The sequence below is a fragment of the Syngnathus scovelli genome, chromosome 11, assembly GCF_024217435.2.
Source record: "Syngnathus scovelli strain Florida chromosome 11, RoL_Ssco_1.2, whole genome shotgun sequence".
Taxonomy (NCBI): Eukaryota; Metazoa; Chordata; class Actinopteri; order Syngnathiformes; family Syngnathidae; genus Syngnathus; species Syngnathus scovelli.
In genome coordinates, this window is record NC_090857.1 from 4737694 (window position 1) to 4758646 (window position 20953).

The window sequence follows — 20953 nt, forward strand, 5'->3', positions numbered from 1 at the left end:
GCGCCTTATATATGAACAAAAGATTTTAGCTGATGCGGCTTATCATCCAGAAATTATGGTAATCATTTTTGCAGATAGATGTAAAGTACCGTATTTTTCCAACCATAAGGTCAACATTCAGAAAAATATCTGTCAAATATTCAATTTAATAGAGTCGTCAAATTAGGCTCCAACATAAATAAGCGTGCGATGCTCAACACACAGTGCTCCCGCCAGCTGCCTGCCCGCATGCACGAGAGGCACAAAGAGCGAGCGATATCGCCGCAAGCAATTTGTCATACTGTTGAGAGAATATATGTAATCTTCTGCGCCGCATACATACCGTCCACACCAAGATGGAGTGTGTGTGTATTGTAATGTAATATTATCTATGCTTCTGTGCTTTCGCCATTCGGGTTTTTTTGTGTGATGTAAAAGAGGTACACACATTTGTATGAATTGCTTGCAATCTTTTCAACCTGCTTTGCCTTCCCAACACGCACACACACACATTTGGGCTGTATAGTGCAGGTGCCCAAGTCCAACAATGATAACCGCTTGTTAATATGCATTGGTGTATTCTGCACACAAGCGCACGTGCACTGCAGGGCTCGTCTTTATCAGCGCCGTTCACATTGGCATCGACACAGGCATTGCCAAGACTACCAGGCTACGGCCATGTTAATGTCGCCAGTTAGTATAACAAAGACTCCGGTCAATAGAGCCTCCGGTGGCTAATTGCTTGGGAGAGATAAGTGAGTTTGACGACACGGCGAGGAAGGGCTCGACAAGAGGAAAGCGCTAGGAGGAAGATGTTAATGAATCCCTTTTCACTCCACCGTCAATATCAGGCCTTCGCAGGCCTCCTGCGAAATTAATATTAACGACACTTCTGATTGTTTTGGCTTTTTTTATTCTGCTCGGTTTCATTGAATTTTAATAGGCTTTGTTGTGGCGTTGTCACATTTGTGAGCGTGAGAGCGCCGGCTAATGCGATGAATCCTCATACCTTCACCTGACGATTTTAAGCGGATTCGCATGGCCGCCGTTTCATTACGGTAGCTCACTTGAACGCCAAATGAAGGGCCTGACTGAATTATGCTCTTGAGTGAGTTCAATGATGATAAAAGCTGTGAATAGAATTAAATTTGGTTTAGATAATGAGTTTTTTTCTGTGTTACCATTTGAGCACATGTGCCAAAGTGTTTGGGGCTTTCATAGTGGCACAAATTAGCTTGGCATAAGAATACGATGGGCAAGCAGAAATTCTGATTATATCTGCGTTGTACTTCTTTGACCATTCTAACAAAAGATGAGGACACTGGGCCATTACATATCGCAATTGTAGGTGGGATTTTTTACAGATTCATCCTGAAGAACATTTACAAAGTCAGATTCACTGATGTTGGACAATCTGTTCTCATTTGTCGCACAGGCGTCAGATGTGGTACGGGTCAGGGTCAGGGTCAAGGTCTTTGAGCCTAATTCCAAATCCTGCTGTAGGTGGGAAAAAAACACACGCACACACGTGTGTACATATACATATGTATACGTTTGTGTGTGAATATAAATATGTATATACGGGTGTACATAAATGTGTGTGCGTGAAATACTTGAAAAGATTCAAGGAGGAAATAAGGGTCCACCCCAACCTGTTGTTCATAATTTTATTTATCTGTTCTCCAAGTTTGCCCTTCATATAATGGGATTTACAATCAATTAATGTCATTGAGTGGTTGCAAGATGACCATTTTCATCATGGAGGAGAAGCATGGTCTTGATACAAATTGGACAAATGTGGTAATAAGCTGCTGCAGTGTGCTAAGTGTGACAATGCAAGTGCTCTCTTAGGAGGCTTAGCTCATAAATAAAGACTTACTTGAAATAATCCTCCCTTGCCCTTTCTTTCAAGCACAACCTCTGTGCGGCTTTGATTTTGTTTACGTTATTGTCCCTTTGTTTTTTTTTTAACGTATCCAATCTCATTAGCATGTTTACTCTGCAGTCATTCTGACCATGCTGTGTGTTTGCTTCTGCAGGTTCAGGCGTCTGAATCACACCATATGCCAAAGCATGAAGATAAAAGCCACCAGTCTGTTTGTTTTGAGTAAATAACATCTTTTTCACAATGTCGGCATCCACATTTCAAACAGCTATCACATTTTTACTACAATTTTATACAGTTGATCCCAAAATGAGTTTAAGCCTTTTAAAAGTGGTTCTGTGTATAAGATGTAAGTTCTTCTTTCTCACAAAAATAGCAAAAAAGAAGGAAGGAATCTGTAGGTCTTCTGCCGCAGTGCCTGCACAGATTGTCTAAAGGTATGTATGGTGAATATTTTCTTGACCTTCGGGTCGATTGCTAAAATCGTTCTCTGACACGATCTGCGTCTTTAAGACCTGAAGCCGAGGTTGCATCGCCATTCACTAGCCAACCGGGAGCGGTGCAAATTGTTCTCAAATATTGATTTTGCTGCAGAGAGCGTGTAGGGCGATGGGAACGAGGCGCCAGGCTCATCCGCTGAGCATCAAACCTCTGGGGGAGTGTAACAGAGAAGGAAAGTGAGAGAAGACGAGAGAGGAAGAGAAAATATGGTGAGGAAACAGAGTCCTCCTATAGTTTCTTAATCATTTATCTTTTTATCTGTTGTTGTTGAGCTACAGGGCTTACTTGCACGTAAAATAAAATAAGCAAGAAAATTGTTTGCTTGGAAACAATTTGCTGAGTTGTTTATACTTATTAAGTTGGGGGATATTAAAAGGAGCAATTAGTTCTGTAAACTGAAAATAGAGAAGGACAATTTTCACATGATCAAATCTTAATGTATTTTGGCGAATTTAAAATTTTGTGTTGCATTGAGATTGTCAGTTCAGTCATGTTTTAATTCATTTATTTTTTTTGAGTGAAGGCTTCACCGCATTTTACAAACAAGAATTTACAGAACCTTCTATTGAAGCCCATCCAAAGGATATACTCTAAGTAAAAATTTAATTGGTGCTTTTTTTGAAGAGTGCATGTCATTCTTCGAAAGTGGTCTTTCCGTGTGGGTGACCTGAACTCTGCCTGAAGTCACTTGAGTGTAAAACAGACTCCGGAAAATCCTCCCTTTTCCCAATTGTTGCTGAGAATCCGCTGAAGAACCAAGGCCACCGTGCCAAAGCTGCAGTGCTGCAACGTAGGCCTAAAAATATTCCATGTCAGCGGTCCCGAGAGAAACCAGGCGCTATGCCGGCCCCTCAGTAATGAGAGTGCGGAGCTGCCTGCCACTAGTAGGCCAGCTTCCCTCCGAGCTCCCTCTGGCACAGAGCTGAGCAGAGGAGCGGGAAAGGCACAAACTCGACTCCTACAGATTTATCATAGCTCATAAAGCAGCATGACTGAAAGCGGAGAGTCTCATTCGGAGAGGAGCGGTCCCCTGCGGGCCGACCCGGAGACACAATGACCCGACACGTTCACATATCAGACGGGCAGATAGACACATTTAGGGAAAGACTCGCAATTGGGTGTGTGGTGAAGCGAGAAATACAATCGAGTCGGGAAATTCTTGAAAAAGCCAAATTAACTCAGTGGTAAGGATTGTGGAGGTGGAAAAGGGGAGACCAGCGAGGGCTTCTAATAAGCACAAAGAGATGGGAGAGAATTAATAGTGAGATGTAAGATGACTTTTTTTGGGGTGTGCACCACCATTGTCCTCATTGCAACAATGGTGACAGACCCTGCAGGGTAAAGCCTGCCAAGAGTTGAACCGCACTTATCCGGAGCAATTATTTCACCATATCTCACTGAAATATTGATGCAGAAAAGCTTTCGGGGGAGAAATCAGCGCTTGCGCACAAACACATCCGATTTCTCGTAAAGGTGGCTACAAATGACCCTCATTCAGGACGTCACTTTGCAAATAATCTTGTCCATGAGGAAAACAACAATGGTTCCGATAAAAAGACAACACAAGCTTGAACCTTTTATATCTTATTTTAAAAGAAAGTTTAGATGTCACAGAACACGTTTTGATAACCACCAGAAATACGGGATGATCGAGATTTGCTAGTTAGAATGGTAGCAATTTTCAACCACTCATGCGTAAAGAGGCACACACATGTATGTGCCTACTTTAAATGTCAGACGTTGGAGAAAATTTTCAAGTTCTGCAAGACCTCCATCGAGCGATATTGGGAATAACCAAACGTTACCCAAAGGTTTCAACTAGTGCAAATACCACACATGAATTTTTAATATGTTGTTATGTTCCTACACAGCAATTCCTAATTAGAACTGCAAATTGGCTCACACAAAAGAGTCTTTGTGGCGGCGGCGACTTGACCCACAAGAGCAATTCCATTCTAATTTGCTAGTTATGAGCCGCTATCTCTTTGCTGCACTATATGAGCTCTACAAGTTGACAAAAAGCCCGCCCGCATCATGTCCAGTGGCTGGGCTCACGTCTCCACAAATGCTTTGTTGAAAGACACACTTTGAAATGCTTACTCGGTCTTCAGATTGGATTTCGATCATCCATAGGTTGGAAATTAGAGTCGCTTTTTGTCCTCGTGCACCCTCGGCAAGCGTGGTTGTCCTCATGGCCACCGCCGGGTACGGCATTATCGTGGTTACGTTTACTGTCTTGTTTCATAATGGAGATGCTGACATCATATTTTCAACATGTTCTAGTAAGTTCATGTCTTCCACTCTTTCCAGATGGAGAGTTAATCGTACGTTGCCTCTTGCTCCAGTGGCTTTCTTGTTATCGTGTGACCTGAAAAGACAATGGCAGCGATTAAAGCAATTTAGCATTGAATGGAATGGAAACACATTTTTCTCTGAGTTTCCGAACCAAATCCAAACAAATAGAGCAATGCATCCAAATGGTTGAAATATTACATGATACAAAGATGCCATGTTGACAATACTCTAACAGTACAAAAGTCATTCTTAATGCAACAATGAAATTCTTCAAAAATTCCACTTAAACATCCTAAACGTATTATTATGACAGTTTGAGCCTGAAAGGAAATATTTCACTACTAATCAGAGGTGGTTTACTTGCATGGTTTTAATTTATAAATAAATAAATAAATTAAATAAATAAATTTCGGAAGCCAGAAAAAGTCACAACTTTCCAAATAGATTTGGCAATTTGCCGCTCGTGGCTGCTTTCAAAAACGTTGCTTAACAAACAGCTGCTAAACTGCTTTTTAGTGTTACTACGGCAATGACAAGAAAAATAATTGTCTTCATTATTGTCATAATTTTTTTTTTTTTTCTTTGTCAGCATAGCCTGTGGTCCGGTCACCACGGGTTGCAGTTCTGTCCAAACATGGGAATGTATGAAATTAAGTTGAGATCTGCCATCTTGCAGCACATCCTTATTAAAAGTGTCTCCTTTTCCTTCCTTGTGTTAAAACACATTCCTTGCACCTTTCAACAACACGCCAACGCTGCGTGGGAGTGAAGAGCCGCGGACAGAAATTGATAGGCACGCTGAATGCGATGTCGAGCTTGCGAGGGGAGGTCACGAGCGCAAGGAGATATGCCGGACAATAACGAGAGCCCTGCGAACGGTTGCCATGGAATCCGTGTCTGGTTGCAACCGACGTCGGTGACATCTGCCGCCGAGTCCCGCAAGTAACAGTTGACTGATCGCAAATCACCTCGCAAATGCAAATGAATGTCCGCGGATGCGATGGTGCTGATCGCTTGCTGACAAAACAGACAGAGGCAACAGCGTTGGGATAATTGTCCTATTGGTCCCGGAGTTGTCGTTGGGCTCGGGGTCATTAAATCCTCTGCCTCTGGCTGGTGCGCCCAGCGGTGCCTCCGCTCCTCAGTCTATCCTACTTACCAACTTAATTACGAGCCTTAATTGTAAAACCTCTGCGGAAGGCCCCAGTCATAATGCATTGTAATGAATGCGACAGATGTTGTGCCATCTCTTGAGCAATTACTCTTACGGTGCCGGCATCGTTTCCCTCGCAAGTCTTTCTCTTTGCACCTGCGTAAATCAAGCGCACCTGCTCTCCTTTCCCTGCCTCACAGATACGCTCACACCCGAGATGGCGCAGATGCAAATTAACTCCCGCACGTCGGCCGGCGGCTTGTGAGCAGCCAAGGAGGAACCTGCGGCTGAATCTCAGTGTTCTAGTGTGCAGAGGTCTTCTCCATCCTGACCTCAGAAGATGCAGAAAGTTATTTTGTAAGTTTTCTCTGTGCTGATGTTTGACATCTGTGTTGAAATTTTAACTTGCCTGAGTCTCTTAAAAATAAGTTCTCAGGTCATCAAATTTGAAAGAGGCTCTGTTTCCCAGACATTAATTCAGACAAGCTCTTATTATTATAGAGGAAAAAAATCAATTCAGTTCAAGATCAAGGCCTATCTAGGGTGCATCAAATATAGTCAAATCTGAAAGGGTGAATGTAATATATTTATGAAGTCTATTTTGGGAGGGACATTTGGAGGTAAGGTAAGGTAAGGTAAGGTTATGTGCCTTATAGGTCTGTACGCTAAAATGATTGCATCTGCAGGTGGCACCTTGCGAGAAAAGTTAAGAGATCAGGTACGCAGGGAGTATGGATGAAGATTAAAATTTATGCTTTTCCAAGTTAGTCTCGCGGACATGATCACATTAATCCACTGAGACCCTTTCTATGGTGTCGCCTTATTTTCAGACTATTGAAGAGTCAGCCTGCTAAGTTGAAGTCTGATGAAATATGATGAAGATTTTTGAAAGACTTGCAAGATATGCCGAGGTCACGTGATGTCATCCATGATAGCGTTTCATCCTTTGAACTTGCGGGCGATATATGGTCCCACAAAATGTCGATCGTTATTTTTTTTTTTAAATACGCACAATTGCTTTCTTACAGCATAAGAGAGACGGGGGAAGCAAATCCACACACAGCTCACCTTTGTGGTTTTGACTTTATTGCCAGTGCTGCAGGACCAGCCGGTCAAGTCAGGTAAGACCTTACATTCTTCTCCATCCATGCATGGCTGCATCTGGCACCACCATTTCTGGGCTACAATGGAGGCTGGAAGAAAGGAAAGGTGTGGGTGGGGGTCAGACAGATGGAGAGAGGGCAGAAAGAAACATGACGTTGACATGTTGCTATGAGCAAGTGGCAGCCATTACGTTTAACAGGCTGTTATGATGCATGAGCTCAGTGGCAGTTAACGGTTCTAAAAAGCAATGGCTGTGTAATGCTTGTTAATGTCTCCATTATGGTGCTGATGACGGTGCTTTGAGTGTTATTTAGAGCTAATGGCCTGTGAGCGCTGCTATTACTTCCTCGCAACTTATCCCAATGCCGGAGTGGAGTGGGTGGGCGCGGCCTGCAGCTGCCTGTCAAGTCCAAAAACAAACGGGCTTTCCGGCCGGGCCTGTGATGTCACGATTAGATCAGACAGCCCCGGCCGGCCGGCCTCAACGGATCGATTTTAAAGAGATTAGAGTGGGAGTAGGGAGCAGTTAATTCGGAGATCTTCACCTCAGGGAATTAACAGGGGATGTGTAGAATGAGGTGGTGGATGATTACTGGGTTGTTGTTTTTTTTTTTTTTTTGAAAACTGCTGAGATCACTCTTGTCATGTCTGCATGAGACAAAATATATTTTTATTGCCTTTCATCTCCTGTCTTTAAGCTAAACTGAGATAAGCAAGTGCTTGTTTTGATTTCGTCGTTGAGGTAATGTTGTTTTTTTTATTATTTTTTGTTAATCAAATCTCTCTGCCTAAGTCTTAGGCCCTAAGATGTCATATTCTTTAAAGATGTTCACACATACCGTCATTTCTTTACCATTTTAGTTTTGGGAAAATGCTACATTTTAGTTGATTAGTTTCAGTATTTGTTTTAGATTATTTTAATATATGGAGTTTTTTCGAGTGCAGTGTTCGAAGTTGGCTTAACATATTTGTTATGCAGTATTGTTCCGCTCAATGTCACTTCCTCAAACACAACCCAAATATAACCACCGGATACCAAAACATCAAGCTACCTTGTTTGCCAATTAAAAGAAGTCACACCTTAGTCACACGTCATCAACACTTAATTTCAACGGTTGCTGCTCTGATGGTGGCTCTGAAACTTTCAGCACGAAAAAAGTTGTGCCACACAAGCGGCTCGTGCTTTGCTGAGAGTGCAGGTGTTGAGGCAGCTCAAGGGTGTGACGATAGTTATTCCTCCAAAGCTCCTCAAACGTCTCCGAGGTGCTCTCCATGAGACACATCGATGTGGTTTCAGGCTATGAGGCTGCCAACAGTTTTATGCATCATTCCAACATGTCAATCACAGAGTGACTGAATTCATTTCATAGATTTTCAATGAACGGTTGAGTGTGTTTAATTTCCAGAGTTTCTTTCTCGCAGCATCTGTGCTGGTATTTTCAATTGTAATGTTTGTGACATCATGTGGACAAAATGAGGAGTGCATCCACATCCTCGAGGCCCAGCCTGCTTGTGCAAAATTTGAATCCAATTCCAGAGGCACCATAATTGTGAATGATGAGTGATCATTATGAATTGATTTGTGAAATATCTATTTTGGTGACCCACATTTCAAATGATGTTGTGTGGAATGAAGTCTCATTCATACATTCTGAAAGCCATTGCCTTCTTTCAGTTTCTGCGAAAAAGCGGTCACAGAGTTCGAAAGCATCTATAATCACAAAAGACGAGCCAAGCGACGCGCCGTGTCGTCATTCCTGTCTCCATATGAGAATAAGAGCACAGCTGAACAGTCGTGGGAGCATCGAGTTGAAACCAATATCACATTTATTGGTCACAGTGCACAAGAGAAAAGGCTTCTGAACACCTCCACAAAGTAAACATCTATTTTGAGGAGGAAAATAATAAAGAGCCTTCATTGAGGTCTATGTTCGACCTTGGAAAGGTTCTGCGCCATTCTTGTTGCAGCCGTTATGAACGCAACGGGAAGAATACATGTTCTTCGTCTCGCATTCGTGACACACACGTATGCTCTCGGTCACGACGCATCAATTCCTCCAATTGTTGACATTTGGCAAGACGACCGAGAGAAATAAATAACTAGCAAGCTCTAAACAGGAGGAAGATTCAAAGACCTTGCGAGGCAGACATGCTGATTCACCCATGGTGCTCCTTCAGTAAAAAACAAACTCCATTATTTGGGCATGAAGTGCTTGATGTGAATAATTAAAAGTGAACAATTAATCATCTGAGCATGTCAAAGTGGTTGAGGGTCAGACAATTTGCTCCCGCTTCAAACAACCACATGACAAATGGAATATGTCGTGATTCATTTGTTGAAAGGAACTTTTGGTGACCTTTAACCCTTATTATCACAAGAGAGAGTACAAATAGAATGGTTTGATTGTGATTAAAAAATGAATTGAATGACTGCATATTCGGTAGTCGGATGAGGACTTGGGGAAGGCGGAACGGCCATGTGCACTTGGGTGCGGGTGCCCTGAGTGTTTATCCATCAATACTTTACAAAGGGACTCTCTCTTGCCACCAGGTCATTACTATTTAAAAGAAATATGATGCACTTTTTTTGCACATAAAGTAAGACAAGCAGCCAAATGTATAGTCTGCATAAAACCCTCAGGCATCGTAACTGACAAGCGCACAGTGATCCCGGGGTAGCTGGGGATGCATCTATTCTTCTTTCGATTATGATTTAGTAATGCAGAGGAACCAGTTGTGCATTATGAGAAAACACAAGGGTGGAGTAAAACCCAACCGGAAATGGATTACACAGCTAGACTTGAGCACTCACAGGAGGAAAGACGAGCAAAGTGACCAAAAAATGACCTGGAGTAAATCGGGCGCTTTGGGAAACAACTGCGAGCAGCATTTAAATGTCTTCCCTGTTGTGAAACACATCTTCAGTTATTATTCACTGTTGTATTAGTCCGATATCGGGAAAAAAAACGGTCTACGTACCTAATTCTGCCAACTATTGTTCTTTGTTTGAATAGTGAAACTTGACAAAGTCACTTCTAACATTTTGCACTAAAATAAATAAATAAATAAATAAATAAATAAATAAATAAATAAATAAAAGTATGTATCAGTATTACTGATATCGTATCAAATCGGTATCGGACAGTACTAGGCTTCAATATTGGTTTTGTTGACAAAGTTTTTTTTTTTTTTATTGTTTTTCAGCTGACCTCATGGTTGGCCTCACAAGCAAATGCAATTGTAAATATTAGACAGGTTTATCATTTTCAATTCACGGCCGAGCGAGCGTGAAAATCACACACCCCACACCGCAGGATAATCAATCAGGATAACCTTTCGTAGACATCGGTAAATGTGGCCTTTGCTGATTTTGATCGTAAGGGTTGCTGGGTTTGCCTTTTACTTTGTCAGACAGCACAATTATCACACGTCTTGTAAAGTCAACATCTAGGCTTTTTGATGACTCGGGAAAAATAAACAATAGTTTATTTGTAGAGTTTCATTTGAAAGAAGTTTGGCTGGCTGTAATGAGGCTGCAGCCGGTAATAGAACCTGCTGCCTTTTGCTCCGCTTTCAGCCGCATCAATAATGCAAGTCCATTTATACCGCGGTTGTTGCATCGGGCTGGCAACAGAGTGAAGTTTGTCTCTCTCCATCAGCGGAGGAGTGCGAGAGAGGCCCGCATGCGCTTCCGAGGGCGGATCGTTTGGAACTGCCAACCCGGAGGTCAAGCACGATTCACCAGATGAGTGCTACTGAGCACTGGATTTGGAGGCAGCGAGATTGAGAGGTTAGACGGCAATCAATCGCAAGCCCCAGTGATTAAGATTACGATCCATCCATCCTCTTCGAGAATAATTTAGCCCTGGCAGACTTTTAGTCATTCATCCTGTGTATTTGCTTCTGATCGCTGTCCTTCCTTCCTTCCTATCATGAACTCCACCCAAAATCTCATATTATCTTTTATTTATCTTCCATTACAGAAGAAATCAGTGTTGCCACGGTTGTCTGGTGTTGTCATTATCAATGCCTTTTGGCTATTTAAGATCTCATCAGAGAGGTTAAACAACACATCTAGTTGTTTATTGGGTGAAATCGTGTTGAAATGAACAAGCAGATGTGGTACGATTGGAATTTAAATGAGAAAAGCACCTTCTGCTGGTCTCATGATGGAATAGCATCGCTGAAATTTCATTTAATTTTTTTGCTTTCCTGATTCAGTGATTGTATCTAAAAAAACAGTTTAATTTTTTAATTAGTTTTTAAAAAAAATTATGCTTATTTCTTGATTTTATGTACATGATAAGCTCTCCAAGTGTGCCATCCATCTTCGACAGACCCGAATCAAATAAGATGTTTAGCCTGAAGTTAAAATGTTTGGTTTTGAGTTTGGCTGCTGCTGCTGCAACACATATTTGAAATCTCCTTCCAAATTGCACAAGGGAACAACAAAAGGCACAAACACAAAGATTACAAAATCTATGGATGAGCGGGCAGAAATAAATTGATTTTGAAGATAAATTACTATGTGAGCTATAGTCCATACTTTAAAATGAAGTAGCAGTGGGGCATTTCATTTTTTATTTATTTTTGCAGTGCCTGATGCAGTGCCTACCTTTTACCTGCTGCTAATTGTCTTTTTTTTTTTTTTTTTATCTTTACCTTCCACACATGAGGGTCTTGCTCTGGTGGTGCCAGCGACTTGCCCGGGGAAACAGGAACACTTGACGGTTTGGGAGCGCTCCTCGATCTTATTCTTATTGCAGCAGCGATGGATGGCCACAACCTCGCATGTCCCCTGCTTCACCTGGTAGGAGACTGCACACACACACACACACACTCACATATCAAGTTCTTCACATGCACCCAGCCTCTAATTTCCTACAAAGCTGCTTAGAGAACTTCATCAAGTTAATGATAACGTCCTTCTGGTAGTAATGAGGTCGATGGATGCCTTTCAATGACCATTTTAACAGAACGCGTCCTAGCCTGAAACCAGATCTCATCATGTCATGCTTCTAAAATTGGAGTTATTTCTTTCCAGTCCAACTGGAAATGTGTGAAGCACAAATGATGGGTCAAATGGTTTCCAAAAAGGGATTGCCAAGGACTTATCTTAAGGTTTATTGTGCACCTCTTGGCTTCTCCAACATTTCCCGAGCAAACCCCGCAGGCGACACGGCAACCAATAAGCCTCTTTGCAGCCTTGGCAACACCAAGGCGAGACTGAGCCATGAGCTCAAGTGTCATTTATGTACGTGACTTTACACATACTCGGCAACTTTTGCCGCTCGGCTCAACGGGGCTTTGCCGGCAGACACCAAAGTGCACAGGAAAACACAAAGAAACACACTCAGCGCAGGATCTATTTCTGCGGGCCGTGGCCTCACTCGCCTTTTCTGATTTAAAGTGTGTTTGTTGTCTTCTCCACCGAGAACCATTATTGATCCCTTGCTCTCAGAGTGTCCCTCTGATATCATACCTGCACTTTCATTAACCCCCCACCCCCCAACACCACCACCACCACCACCTGAATGAGGCTGAAATTCATCCACGCACGTATGCAAAAAAAAACTTGGACAGATTTCAATAAAAAAAACTTCTATTCCTATATTGGCAATTTTCATCTATCGTGGGTAGGTGTGGAAAATCGCCGTAAATGGGGGTTCACTACCATCTTATTATTGCACTGTAGGCAACTTAAGATGGAACCCTGCCAAGTTTAATTGAGAAAAATCATATCGTAGTCTGGACTAGTCGGGTACAGCATCTTGTCCAGAGTGCTGCTCCTGCCTCTTAGCACTCATCTATTTCAGATTTATGCGTCGGGAAGCTCGCTCTCCTGCTAGGCACGTAATAAGAGTGTCTCTAATGTTGCTAGGCACGTAATAAGAGTGTGTCTAATGTTTCAATCCTGCCTTTAAAGCACTCTGTTATGACATTACAAAGTAATAGAGCATAGCATACAAAGATGAAGAGGTTTCTCAAGCATGGCCAAACGTTTACAGTCCCGCCGAGTACAAATGGAGTGCGGGAGAGAAGGAGATGACAAGCGAAGCGCCGCCGCCAACAAGCCGAGACATCTTGAACTGATGGCTCAGCCGAGCGTTTGCCATACGGACGCAGGTGAGCAAGAATGTCATGAAATTGACCAAAAAGTTCTTTTTTGCTGTCAATAACTGACAAGACAACATTCCTACTAAATTAGTCCTAACAGCTTGAATCCTAATAGCTTTTTTTTTTTTTTTTTTTTAGTCTGGGACAGAAAGGTTGTGAGATCTATCTTTGTTCCATCTCCTCTGCACCCGGCCATAAATCCTCCCGACGTTATCGATGTCTAACAGGCCCACCTCCGACTTGACCTCACTTTATGCTAATTCTAATGTGAGTCACTGTGGCGGGCTTTGAGCATGGCCCACCTTTGTAAATTACGGCATGTATGCTGCATGCATGGACACGCACACATAAAAGTACTTGGAAGTCGGTGCTCAAGTGCGGCAAGATCACTTGTGAGTCGTGTCGACCGCCTCTCCTATTTTTCATCAGTTATGTGTTGTGTATATTTAGCATACCACACATTACCTCCTCCATGTGTGTAATCCAGCTTTACGTGACATTTGTACAGTGAGAGAACTATATTTGTTGTAGCAGCCTTTAAGACAGACTAAACTATTTTCATGGGTGATTAAAATGGGGTGGTAATTTAAATAAAATTCAGATTTATTTATTTGTATACTCAATGTATTTCACAAAACCACACAATGCATCTCATGGAAAAAAAAATGTGACTGAGCTAAAACATCTCAACACAAACGAGTCCAGCATAACATTTTTTGACTTCTGAAGCCACCTCGTGGTGGCTAATAGAACTTCAGCTGTGATGTGTGATCCAACAAATGTCTGCAATCCATTTATCCGTTTTATTTATTGCTTAAGGGTCAGCGGTAAATTGGACCCCATCCCAGCTGACTTTGGATAAGAGGCAGGATCCACCATGGACTGGTTGCCAGCCAACTTGGAGGTACATATAGACAAACAATTTACACTCACATGCACACACTTAAGGACATTTTTGAGAGCCTTCAATGACAAAGCCTCCCAAAAATGAGCATACGATTATATCTATTAAAAATAATGACCAAAAACACAGCCAATTAGTTTGTTGGTCTGAAAACACTTTGTGTTTAAGGCTAATATTTACAACCAACTGACTTTAAACCTCAACCAATTAAGAGAAAATACTCTAAGAGTTGGTTTGGGAGCGAGTTGTCTTGTTCCACAATGAGGGTGACCAAGGGGGGGTGGAGGGAGGGGGGGGGGGGGGGCACCCGTGACCTTCACTATACACAAGGCCTGCAATTAGTGGTGTCCCTGCCGTAAGCAGGCTGCCTCCTCTCGATCAAAAGGAAAACTAATACCATCACTCACTGCCCAGACTGCAGGCCGGTCGCATTTCGACTGCAAATAAAGGTCACCTTCCAAAACACAAGCGGCGGCAGTAAAGGAACCGAGAGACAATTAAAGTAAATTGTCATAATTAAGTGTGAGAACGTGGTGACTCGAGAGGTTTTTGCAAACAAGCAACAACCGTCCCCGAAGCCACCACAAATTCATTATACGATTCATAATAAGCTGGACTTTTGCTGCACAGTCAATAAAGAGAATAGATTTAGTTTACAGGATGTGTTGCAGTAACTGAAGAAGTTTTTTGACTGGAGCGGTCTCTCTGATGCACGTCAATGTTAGCACTGCTAATAATTAGCCGGTATGCACTCGTGAGATATTCCCAGAAACAATGGACTGAACGTCTCCAAGGCTTTTCACTAGATCAGATCACAACCGCGCTGACAGACTTGTGTTGACAACTCTTGACAGCTTAAGTGCCATTTGTATCCATGCAGTAGACTCGTTCGCAACGGCGGCGTTCGCATCCGAGCCCGAAAGGAGAAAGCTCCCCAAAAAATTGATATTTCATTAGACTGCGCATTCTATTTTGTGCCATGAAAGATTTGAAATGTAAGGGACCGTGTGTGTCAATAAAGTCTCGCTCACATTCTGTCAAGAGCGGGGTGACGGGGAGATTAGCCCAGGCCCCGCTTCATCAGGACCGGGATGGCTCAGCCTTGAGAAACATCTCTCGCCGCCACTCTGACAGTGTAATTAACCTCTTGCGGTATTTGTGAAAGGGGCTCAGTGCTAGATCCAACGTGTACCTGTCGATCCCCGGTGGTTGCGGTTGCCAGCGGCCACGGGGGTGACGCAGAGCATCGCCAAGGCAACGAGGTATGCCACCACCAAAGGCCAAGCTGACCTCCTCCACAGTTTCATCCTGTGAGGAGGGAGGAGGAGGAAAGTGAGGTGCAAGGACGGCATGAGGGAAGGGAGGAGGGCATGTGCCTAAACATAGAAGTAAAAACATAACAGCAAACACAACTTTTTCAGCAAGTATCAACAATTTCTTTGCATCTTTATTTACTCACGCATTTTTACGGTTGTTTTTATAATGTACCAAATAATATCATTAATGCTCCCCCTTAACATGTCCTTTTACCTGTTTGCCTTTTTAATTGGTCTCTTCCAGCAAGTAGCCTCTCTAAGAACGCCAAGCCATCGTTGCATCCATTGACACGTTGGCTCTCCTCTTCTTCCACTCGCTTCTCCTCTCCTCAACCAGAAGAAGACCCTGAAATTAATAGCAAGCACAAAGTCAGAGAGGCCAGTGTGCCTGAGGGCTCCTCCATGGCCTCCAATGGCATTATATGAAGGTACACATGCTCACACACAAAGGGGAAGATACAATGTGAAGGTCTGGATTCTGTCAGATGTATTGTTTACATGAGGTTCACCTACCCCCAGGCTCAATGTGAGCCCCACTCTCGATATCATAAAGCTTTGACTCTATCTTTTATACACGTGCTCAAACAGATGCTGTACATATGTGGGTGGTGATGGACGTGATTTGTTTGAATATTTCATAACAATGAGTGTACATAACCCCCCAAAAAAAAAGACAAGCCATCACTCAGGCGGCCCCAATACCACAGATGTTGATGAAACTCTCTCATCACTCATGCACATTTAGTCATGTTGCACGTACACACATTTGCACACATCCTGTTTGCAAGGTAAATCCAAACAGAGAGTTGTCAGCAGGAAAGATTTTCCCGAAATCCGAGTAAGTGGCATGATCAAGCGGGTTAAATTCGCATCTGCCTTGTATGTGTGTCAACACACTTCTTTTTACAAAGCGACTAACTCAGCAAACGGAATGAAAAACAACAGATTCACATTAATATCGAAATGTCTCCCCCTCTTTAAACCTTCATTATTCATCATGCCTCATTAAAATTCAGCTCAGCCTCCCTGCACATACTCGGGAACTTGGGAGGAAACGTGTCAGCTTCAACCGAACGTGAGCGGTCCACGTCGTGCCACTGACCCCTAGTGGTGATAAAAGGAACAGCGTCAGAGACAGTGAGCTGGGCTTTTGTGGAGAGAGAAAAAAAGAGAGATGGATGGAGTGTGTAGAAAGTATTTGAAACAGGAGTGTGTCACAGCAGCACTGAGTGAATACAAAATGTGACAGTGTTTCAATACTATATTGATGCGTGACATCGAGAGAGATGAGTGGCGAAAAATGTGAGAGGTATGACAGCATTGGCCTCGAGAGCAGGAGAGAGAGAGCGAAAGGAGGCAAGGGTGGCAGCATGTAAGGAAATGAGAGGATGATAACAAGTGTAAGATAAAATGCACATGCAGAAAATGAATGGCTTCTTTTTGCCTTTGTTGCCCTTTAACAGGAAACCCAGCTGTCACATTTATTATGGGAAGCTGAAGCTTTGTCTCTACTTTGAAATCTGCTGTATTTTTTGTATTTAGAGTATTTTTGTGTTTTAGATTAGCACTAGTGTGCGTGTGTGTTTGCATATGTTCCATTCCTGTACATTTTGTAGAAATATGCAATCGGCGTGTGTTGGGTAGCTGAGTGATTAAGCATGCTGCATGGAAGCACAGTAGCCCATTTCTTATTCTCTTTTTTAAAAGCGGGGCCATGGCTTGCATTTTTATCAGGTCGGTGCTTCACTCCACTCGTGTTCAAATCTTAGCCTCCACTTGTGCCACCATCACACTCGTCTCCATGTGAGTGTCTTTCGGTGCTGTCATGACACACGAGTGGCTCATTGACATTCCATGAGACAATCGCATCTCGGCCACAAACATACAGTAGTATCTGTGCGCCCCCGCATCCCAACAACGTTATCTTTTATACTGCCCAGGAATTCCCCAAAATAAACTTAGGGTCTCTATATGTGTAGAGAGTAATAACTCAGCCACGCACGAGTCACATCAGTTAACCAGTAGTCTGAATCTGCAGATTAAGCAAACAAAAAGCATATCAGTGTAAAGTGTATCTCCTTTTAGCTGGGAAGATATTGAAAATGAGCACAAAGCCTCAATGGACTGACGTGAAATATTTCTGCAGATAGTAATAGAAAGATGATGATAATGTCTTGAAAGGTTTTCTTTCTGTCGTCGTAAAACAATCATTTATTGAATACCTGAAAATAAATGAGCTAATGTGAAACATCCTAGAAATCTGTGTTCAAAATGAAAACTACGAAGAAGAAGAAGCAAGCTGTCACATGGCAGTGTTGTCGTTTGAAAAATTAAAAATCATCCAGAGGCTCGTAATAAGTTACTGTTGTTTACATGCCTCCATCCAGAGGCACACAAATACAAAGTGTTTCCTCCAATAAAGCAACAAATAATTAACTACAACAATCTCACTGTGGTGAAATGGTCGAATGGGGAGAACAAGAGGGGGGGGGGGGAGTTTTTAAATGCAAGAACATTACCTGGCTGCGTTATCGACTTTCAAGTCCAAAAAAAATGGCGTCGCCACAGAGGTGCCATTCCAACTCAGCTCGGCGGCCTCCGCTTTCCATTCTTGTTGCGCAACCTGTCTTGTTTCAATTTAGGGTTTTAAACTCAGGTTAAGGTTTCAAAGTGAGGTTTTAATCTAGTGGTAGGGTTTCAAAGTAAGGTTTTAAACTTGGGTTAGGGTTTTTAATGTATGTTTTCAATCCAAAATTAGGGTTTAAGATCGTTTTAAATTAGTTTTGGGTTCAAATTAGGGCTTTAAATTTGCTTTCAAAGTAGGGTTTTAAACTTGAGTAAGGGTTTTAAACCAGACTTAGTGTTTTAAATTCGAGTAGAAACTCAGGTTAGACTTGCTTGTCTTATCCTCTTTTAATAACCTCTCCACTTGGCGGAGGAGAGCGCACAGATATAGGCCGTTGTCTGTTTTATGGCAGGAAAAAACCCGGACACTAACTGGCTAATAAACACTGGCTGGCCGCTAGCACGAGCTCAACCGCAGCCCGGTCCCACGTTTCCTCTTTACACGTTTGTCGATTAAAGCTCAGACAGCCGGCGTTGGTCGTCATAGATCAGAACAAGCTCTTCTGACAGACAGAGTGCGGGCCAGCGCCGTAAATCCTGCGCACTCTAATAAAGCAATAAAGGGCCTTTAAATGTCAGTGTCCCTCTACGGCGCATGATGGATAGAAAAGGTAGAAAGCAAAGCAGACACTCTGAGATGACGATACGCGCCCACGCACGCATGTCAACATCAGAGCACAATTGATGCCTTTGTTATATTTGTACTCTTTTCTACGTGTTGCCTCCTATGTGCTGTTTAGATTTAGAACAAAATCCATGAAACCTTACGTCTGCACTCAATTCTACGACAAAATGAAGCTGTCTTCACAAAGACGCCGTAAAAACAACTATTCTTTCTCCAGCCGAATCAAGCCTCCAACTAACGAGCGTAAAGATCAGATACAAAATGGATATCTGATAATGCAATTCACGAGTAATATTAAATATAGTGTCGCCCTACTTGGGTGTCAATTTCCAACCCCATCTAGTTGTTTGCGTCCGTATCGAACAGCAATTACTCTCCGAGGCTGTAATGATGAGTCTATCGAAAGTTGTAGCCAAAGGTTAATCTGTGCTCAAATTAGAATGATATTTTCTGATGAGTCGGCGATTCTCACATTGACTCCCCACCCCCCCCACTCCATAGGCCAACGCGGACGAACCCAAAGGCTTCTCGTGGCTTTATGTAAGCGGGGAAAAAAAGGTCTCTTTTACAGTCTCCATGCATACACGCGAGGAGACGAACCCACGACTTGATTCTGTCAATCCCCTCTGCTGCTAATGATTAGTTTGTACGTAATTGTATTGATTACCGTACGTGTCATGCCTGTCAACTGAAAAGGGCCAAAGGAAAAGTCAAACTTGACAGACAAGGAAGAGAGGAGTAAGGGCAAGATAAAGCTGAGGGAGTGAAGTGGTCAGCTTGGTGGAATGTCAGAGAAGAGCGAGCGAGCGAGAGAGAAAGACAAAGACAACGACTGACACGGAGCAGAGAGCGAGAGCAAGCCTGATCAATTGCTCATTTTACAAAGTCACTGAGACGTGTCAGTAGTGTGTCAATAAGTGAATTAATTTGTCTGGGGGGGTCTCCCAAGCATGACACCTTGTTCACGCAGCTCCCCAGAGACAATTGGGCCCTCTAACCCTCACACACACACACACACACACACGCAATGTCACTAGGACGCAGACGCCGGAAAAAAGCAGCTTACGCATTAATTGTAGTCCAGATTTGTGGGAAAGTGCCAAATCAGCAATGTTGATGAATGCGGAATAACAGCGCACACGCTCGTACACGCGCACGCTTCACCAAGCTGCTCTCCTTGGGGGACGCTGCTGCACACCGCTGACTGACATCAGTCAGCCACCTAGAGAGACCTTCCATCACTGGCTGCCTGCTGTTTTCATTACAAAGCCATCACCTCCAGCACACACATACACACATTAGGACACACACACACTTTTACACAAACTCGCACTCCCTTGACAGATTTCCCCTCAGTCCTGACTACCCATATTCGTCTCCGTTGAAGATTTTTCTCACACACCCATCCAAAGGCAGCTCCCCCCGAGGTCCTTTTCTGCCCCTCCATGTTGTCATCTCACCTCCTCTGCCCCCCCCCCTCCACCTTTCATGCTCTCCATCTCCCACACTTAAACCCTCCTCATTGTTAGACGATGGACGCCACAGGCCCCAGCTTCACCGCGAACAAACACACCTGACCGCAGAGCTTTTCATAAACCCACGTCGTGGCCGCCGTCTCACGTTTATCCGGCAGCTGCCAGAGGGGGGGGGGGGATCAAGCGGGACGTGGCGTCACGCGGGCTGACGCACACTTTACTATCCACACAGGCATGAGGAGGCAGCAGATGCCAGCAAGGTGATAGATAGAGCGCCGTGGGAAGAGACGCTGCCTGTTCAATTACAATCATTACGATCACTTAGGGAGATTTGTCATGGTCAACGTGAGTTGGAGCTGTGGAGGAATTCACCTTGAGGCAGGTGAGAAGGAGTTTACGCCGCTTACAAAGTCCACAAAGCTGCACACGAGATGACAGAACTAACGAAGATGCAGGAGTTTCATAAAATTAGTAAATTCCTGGAGTTGGCCTTCATCTAGCTCACGACGTTTTTATGAAATGAACCCGAGCCTGTCATCAAAGTAGAATGTGTGGCCTTTATTGCCTGCCAAAGCAAGAACTGAACTTTGGCCTTTTTCCTCCCAGGAGTCATGACCTCTGTCTAATTATGGTCATTGTGGTCGAGGTCGAAAACACAAGAGCGCAAGGCAGCCATCGATTTTATATCGCTTCTTCTTCTATTACAACCATGCATCTCCTGCTCGGGCCAGCACGGCAATGGTGCTGCTCATTTCTGTACATTTCTCGGGGATGAGCGAATTCACCACTGGTGAATGACGCCTGTCCACATACTGCTCGAGAGGATCGAGCGCCACTGCCATGAACAAATGGGAGTCCTATCTCCATCTTTCATGACAGAACCCCACCCCCCTCCCCCTTTTCGCCATCTCCTCTCACTCAGGAAGTCTCCATTCATTACAGTCAGTGTATCTGTCGCACTGATGTCACCCTAA

General features: G+C 43.4%; 1 protein-coding gene and 1 long non-coding RNA gene across 2 annotated transcripts; one reads left to right on the forward strand and one right to left on the reverse strand.

The window, feature by feature from the left end:
* Positions 1 to 1632: 1632 nt before the first annotated feature.
* Positions 1633 to 15579, reverse strand: tafa4b (TAFA chemokine like family member 4b). The gene is made up of 5 exons (XM_049732636.2): positions 15469 to 15579; positions 15131 to 15246; positions 11580 to 11735; positions 6882 to 7006; positions 1633 to 4733 (listed from the first exon to the last, which is right to left on the reverse strand). The coding sequence occupies exons 1-5, from the start codon at positions 15534 to 15536 to the stop codon at positions 4722 to 4724; spliced, it is 477 nt and encodes a 158-aa protein (XP_049588593.1). The 5' UTR covers positions 15537 to 15579; the 3' UTR covers positions 1633 to 4721.
* LOC125976768 (uncharacterized) lies at positions 2433 to 15618 on the forward strand. Its single transcript, XR_007484501.1, has 9 exons — positions 2433 to 2574; positions 6014 to 6170; positions 6842 to 6934; positions 10577 to 10707; positions 11594 to 11727; positions 12926 to 13043; positions 13173 to 13301; positions 13854 to 13938; positions 15499 to 15618. It is a non-coding gene; the product is annotated as an uncharacterized lncRNA (long non-coding RNA).
* The last annotated feature ends 5335 nt before the right edge of the window (positions 15619 to 20953 follow it).

Excerpts from the sequence above, each read along its gene's own strand:
- tafa4b (XM_049732636.2), bottom strand. The coding sequence starts at position 15,536 with ATGCAACGATGGCTTGGCGTTCTTAGAGAGGCTACTTGCTGGAAGAGA. Across the intron at positions 15,247-15,468 it reads CCAATTAAAAAGGCAAACAG|GATGAAACTGTGGAGGAGGT; the intron begins GTAAAAGGACAT and ends CCCTCCTCACAG. Across the intron at positions 7,007-11,579 it reads AAGACCCTCATGTGTGGAAG|CCTCCATTGTAGCCCAGAAA; the intron begins GTAAAGATAAAA and ends CCTTTCTTCCAG.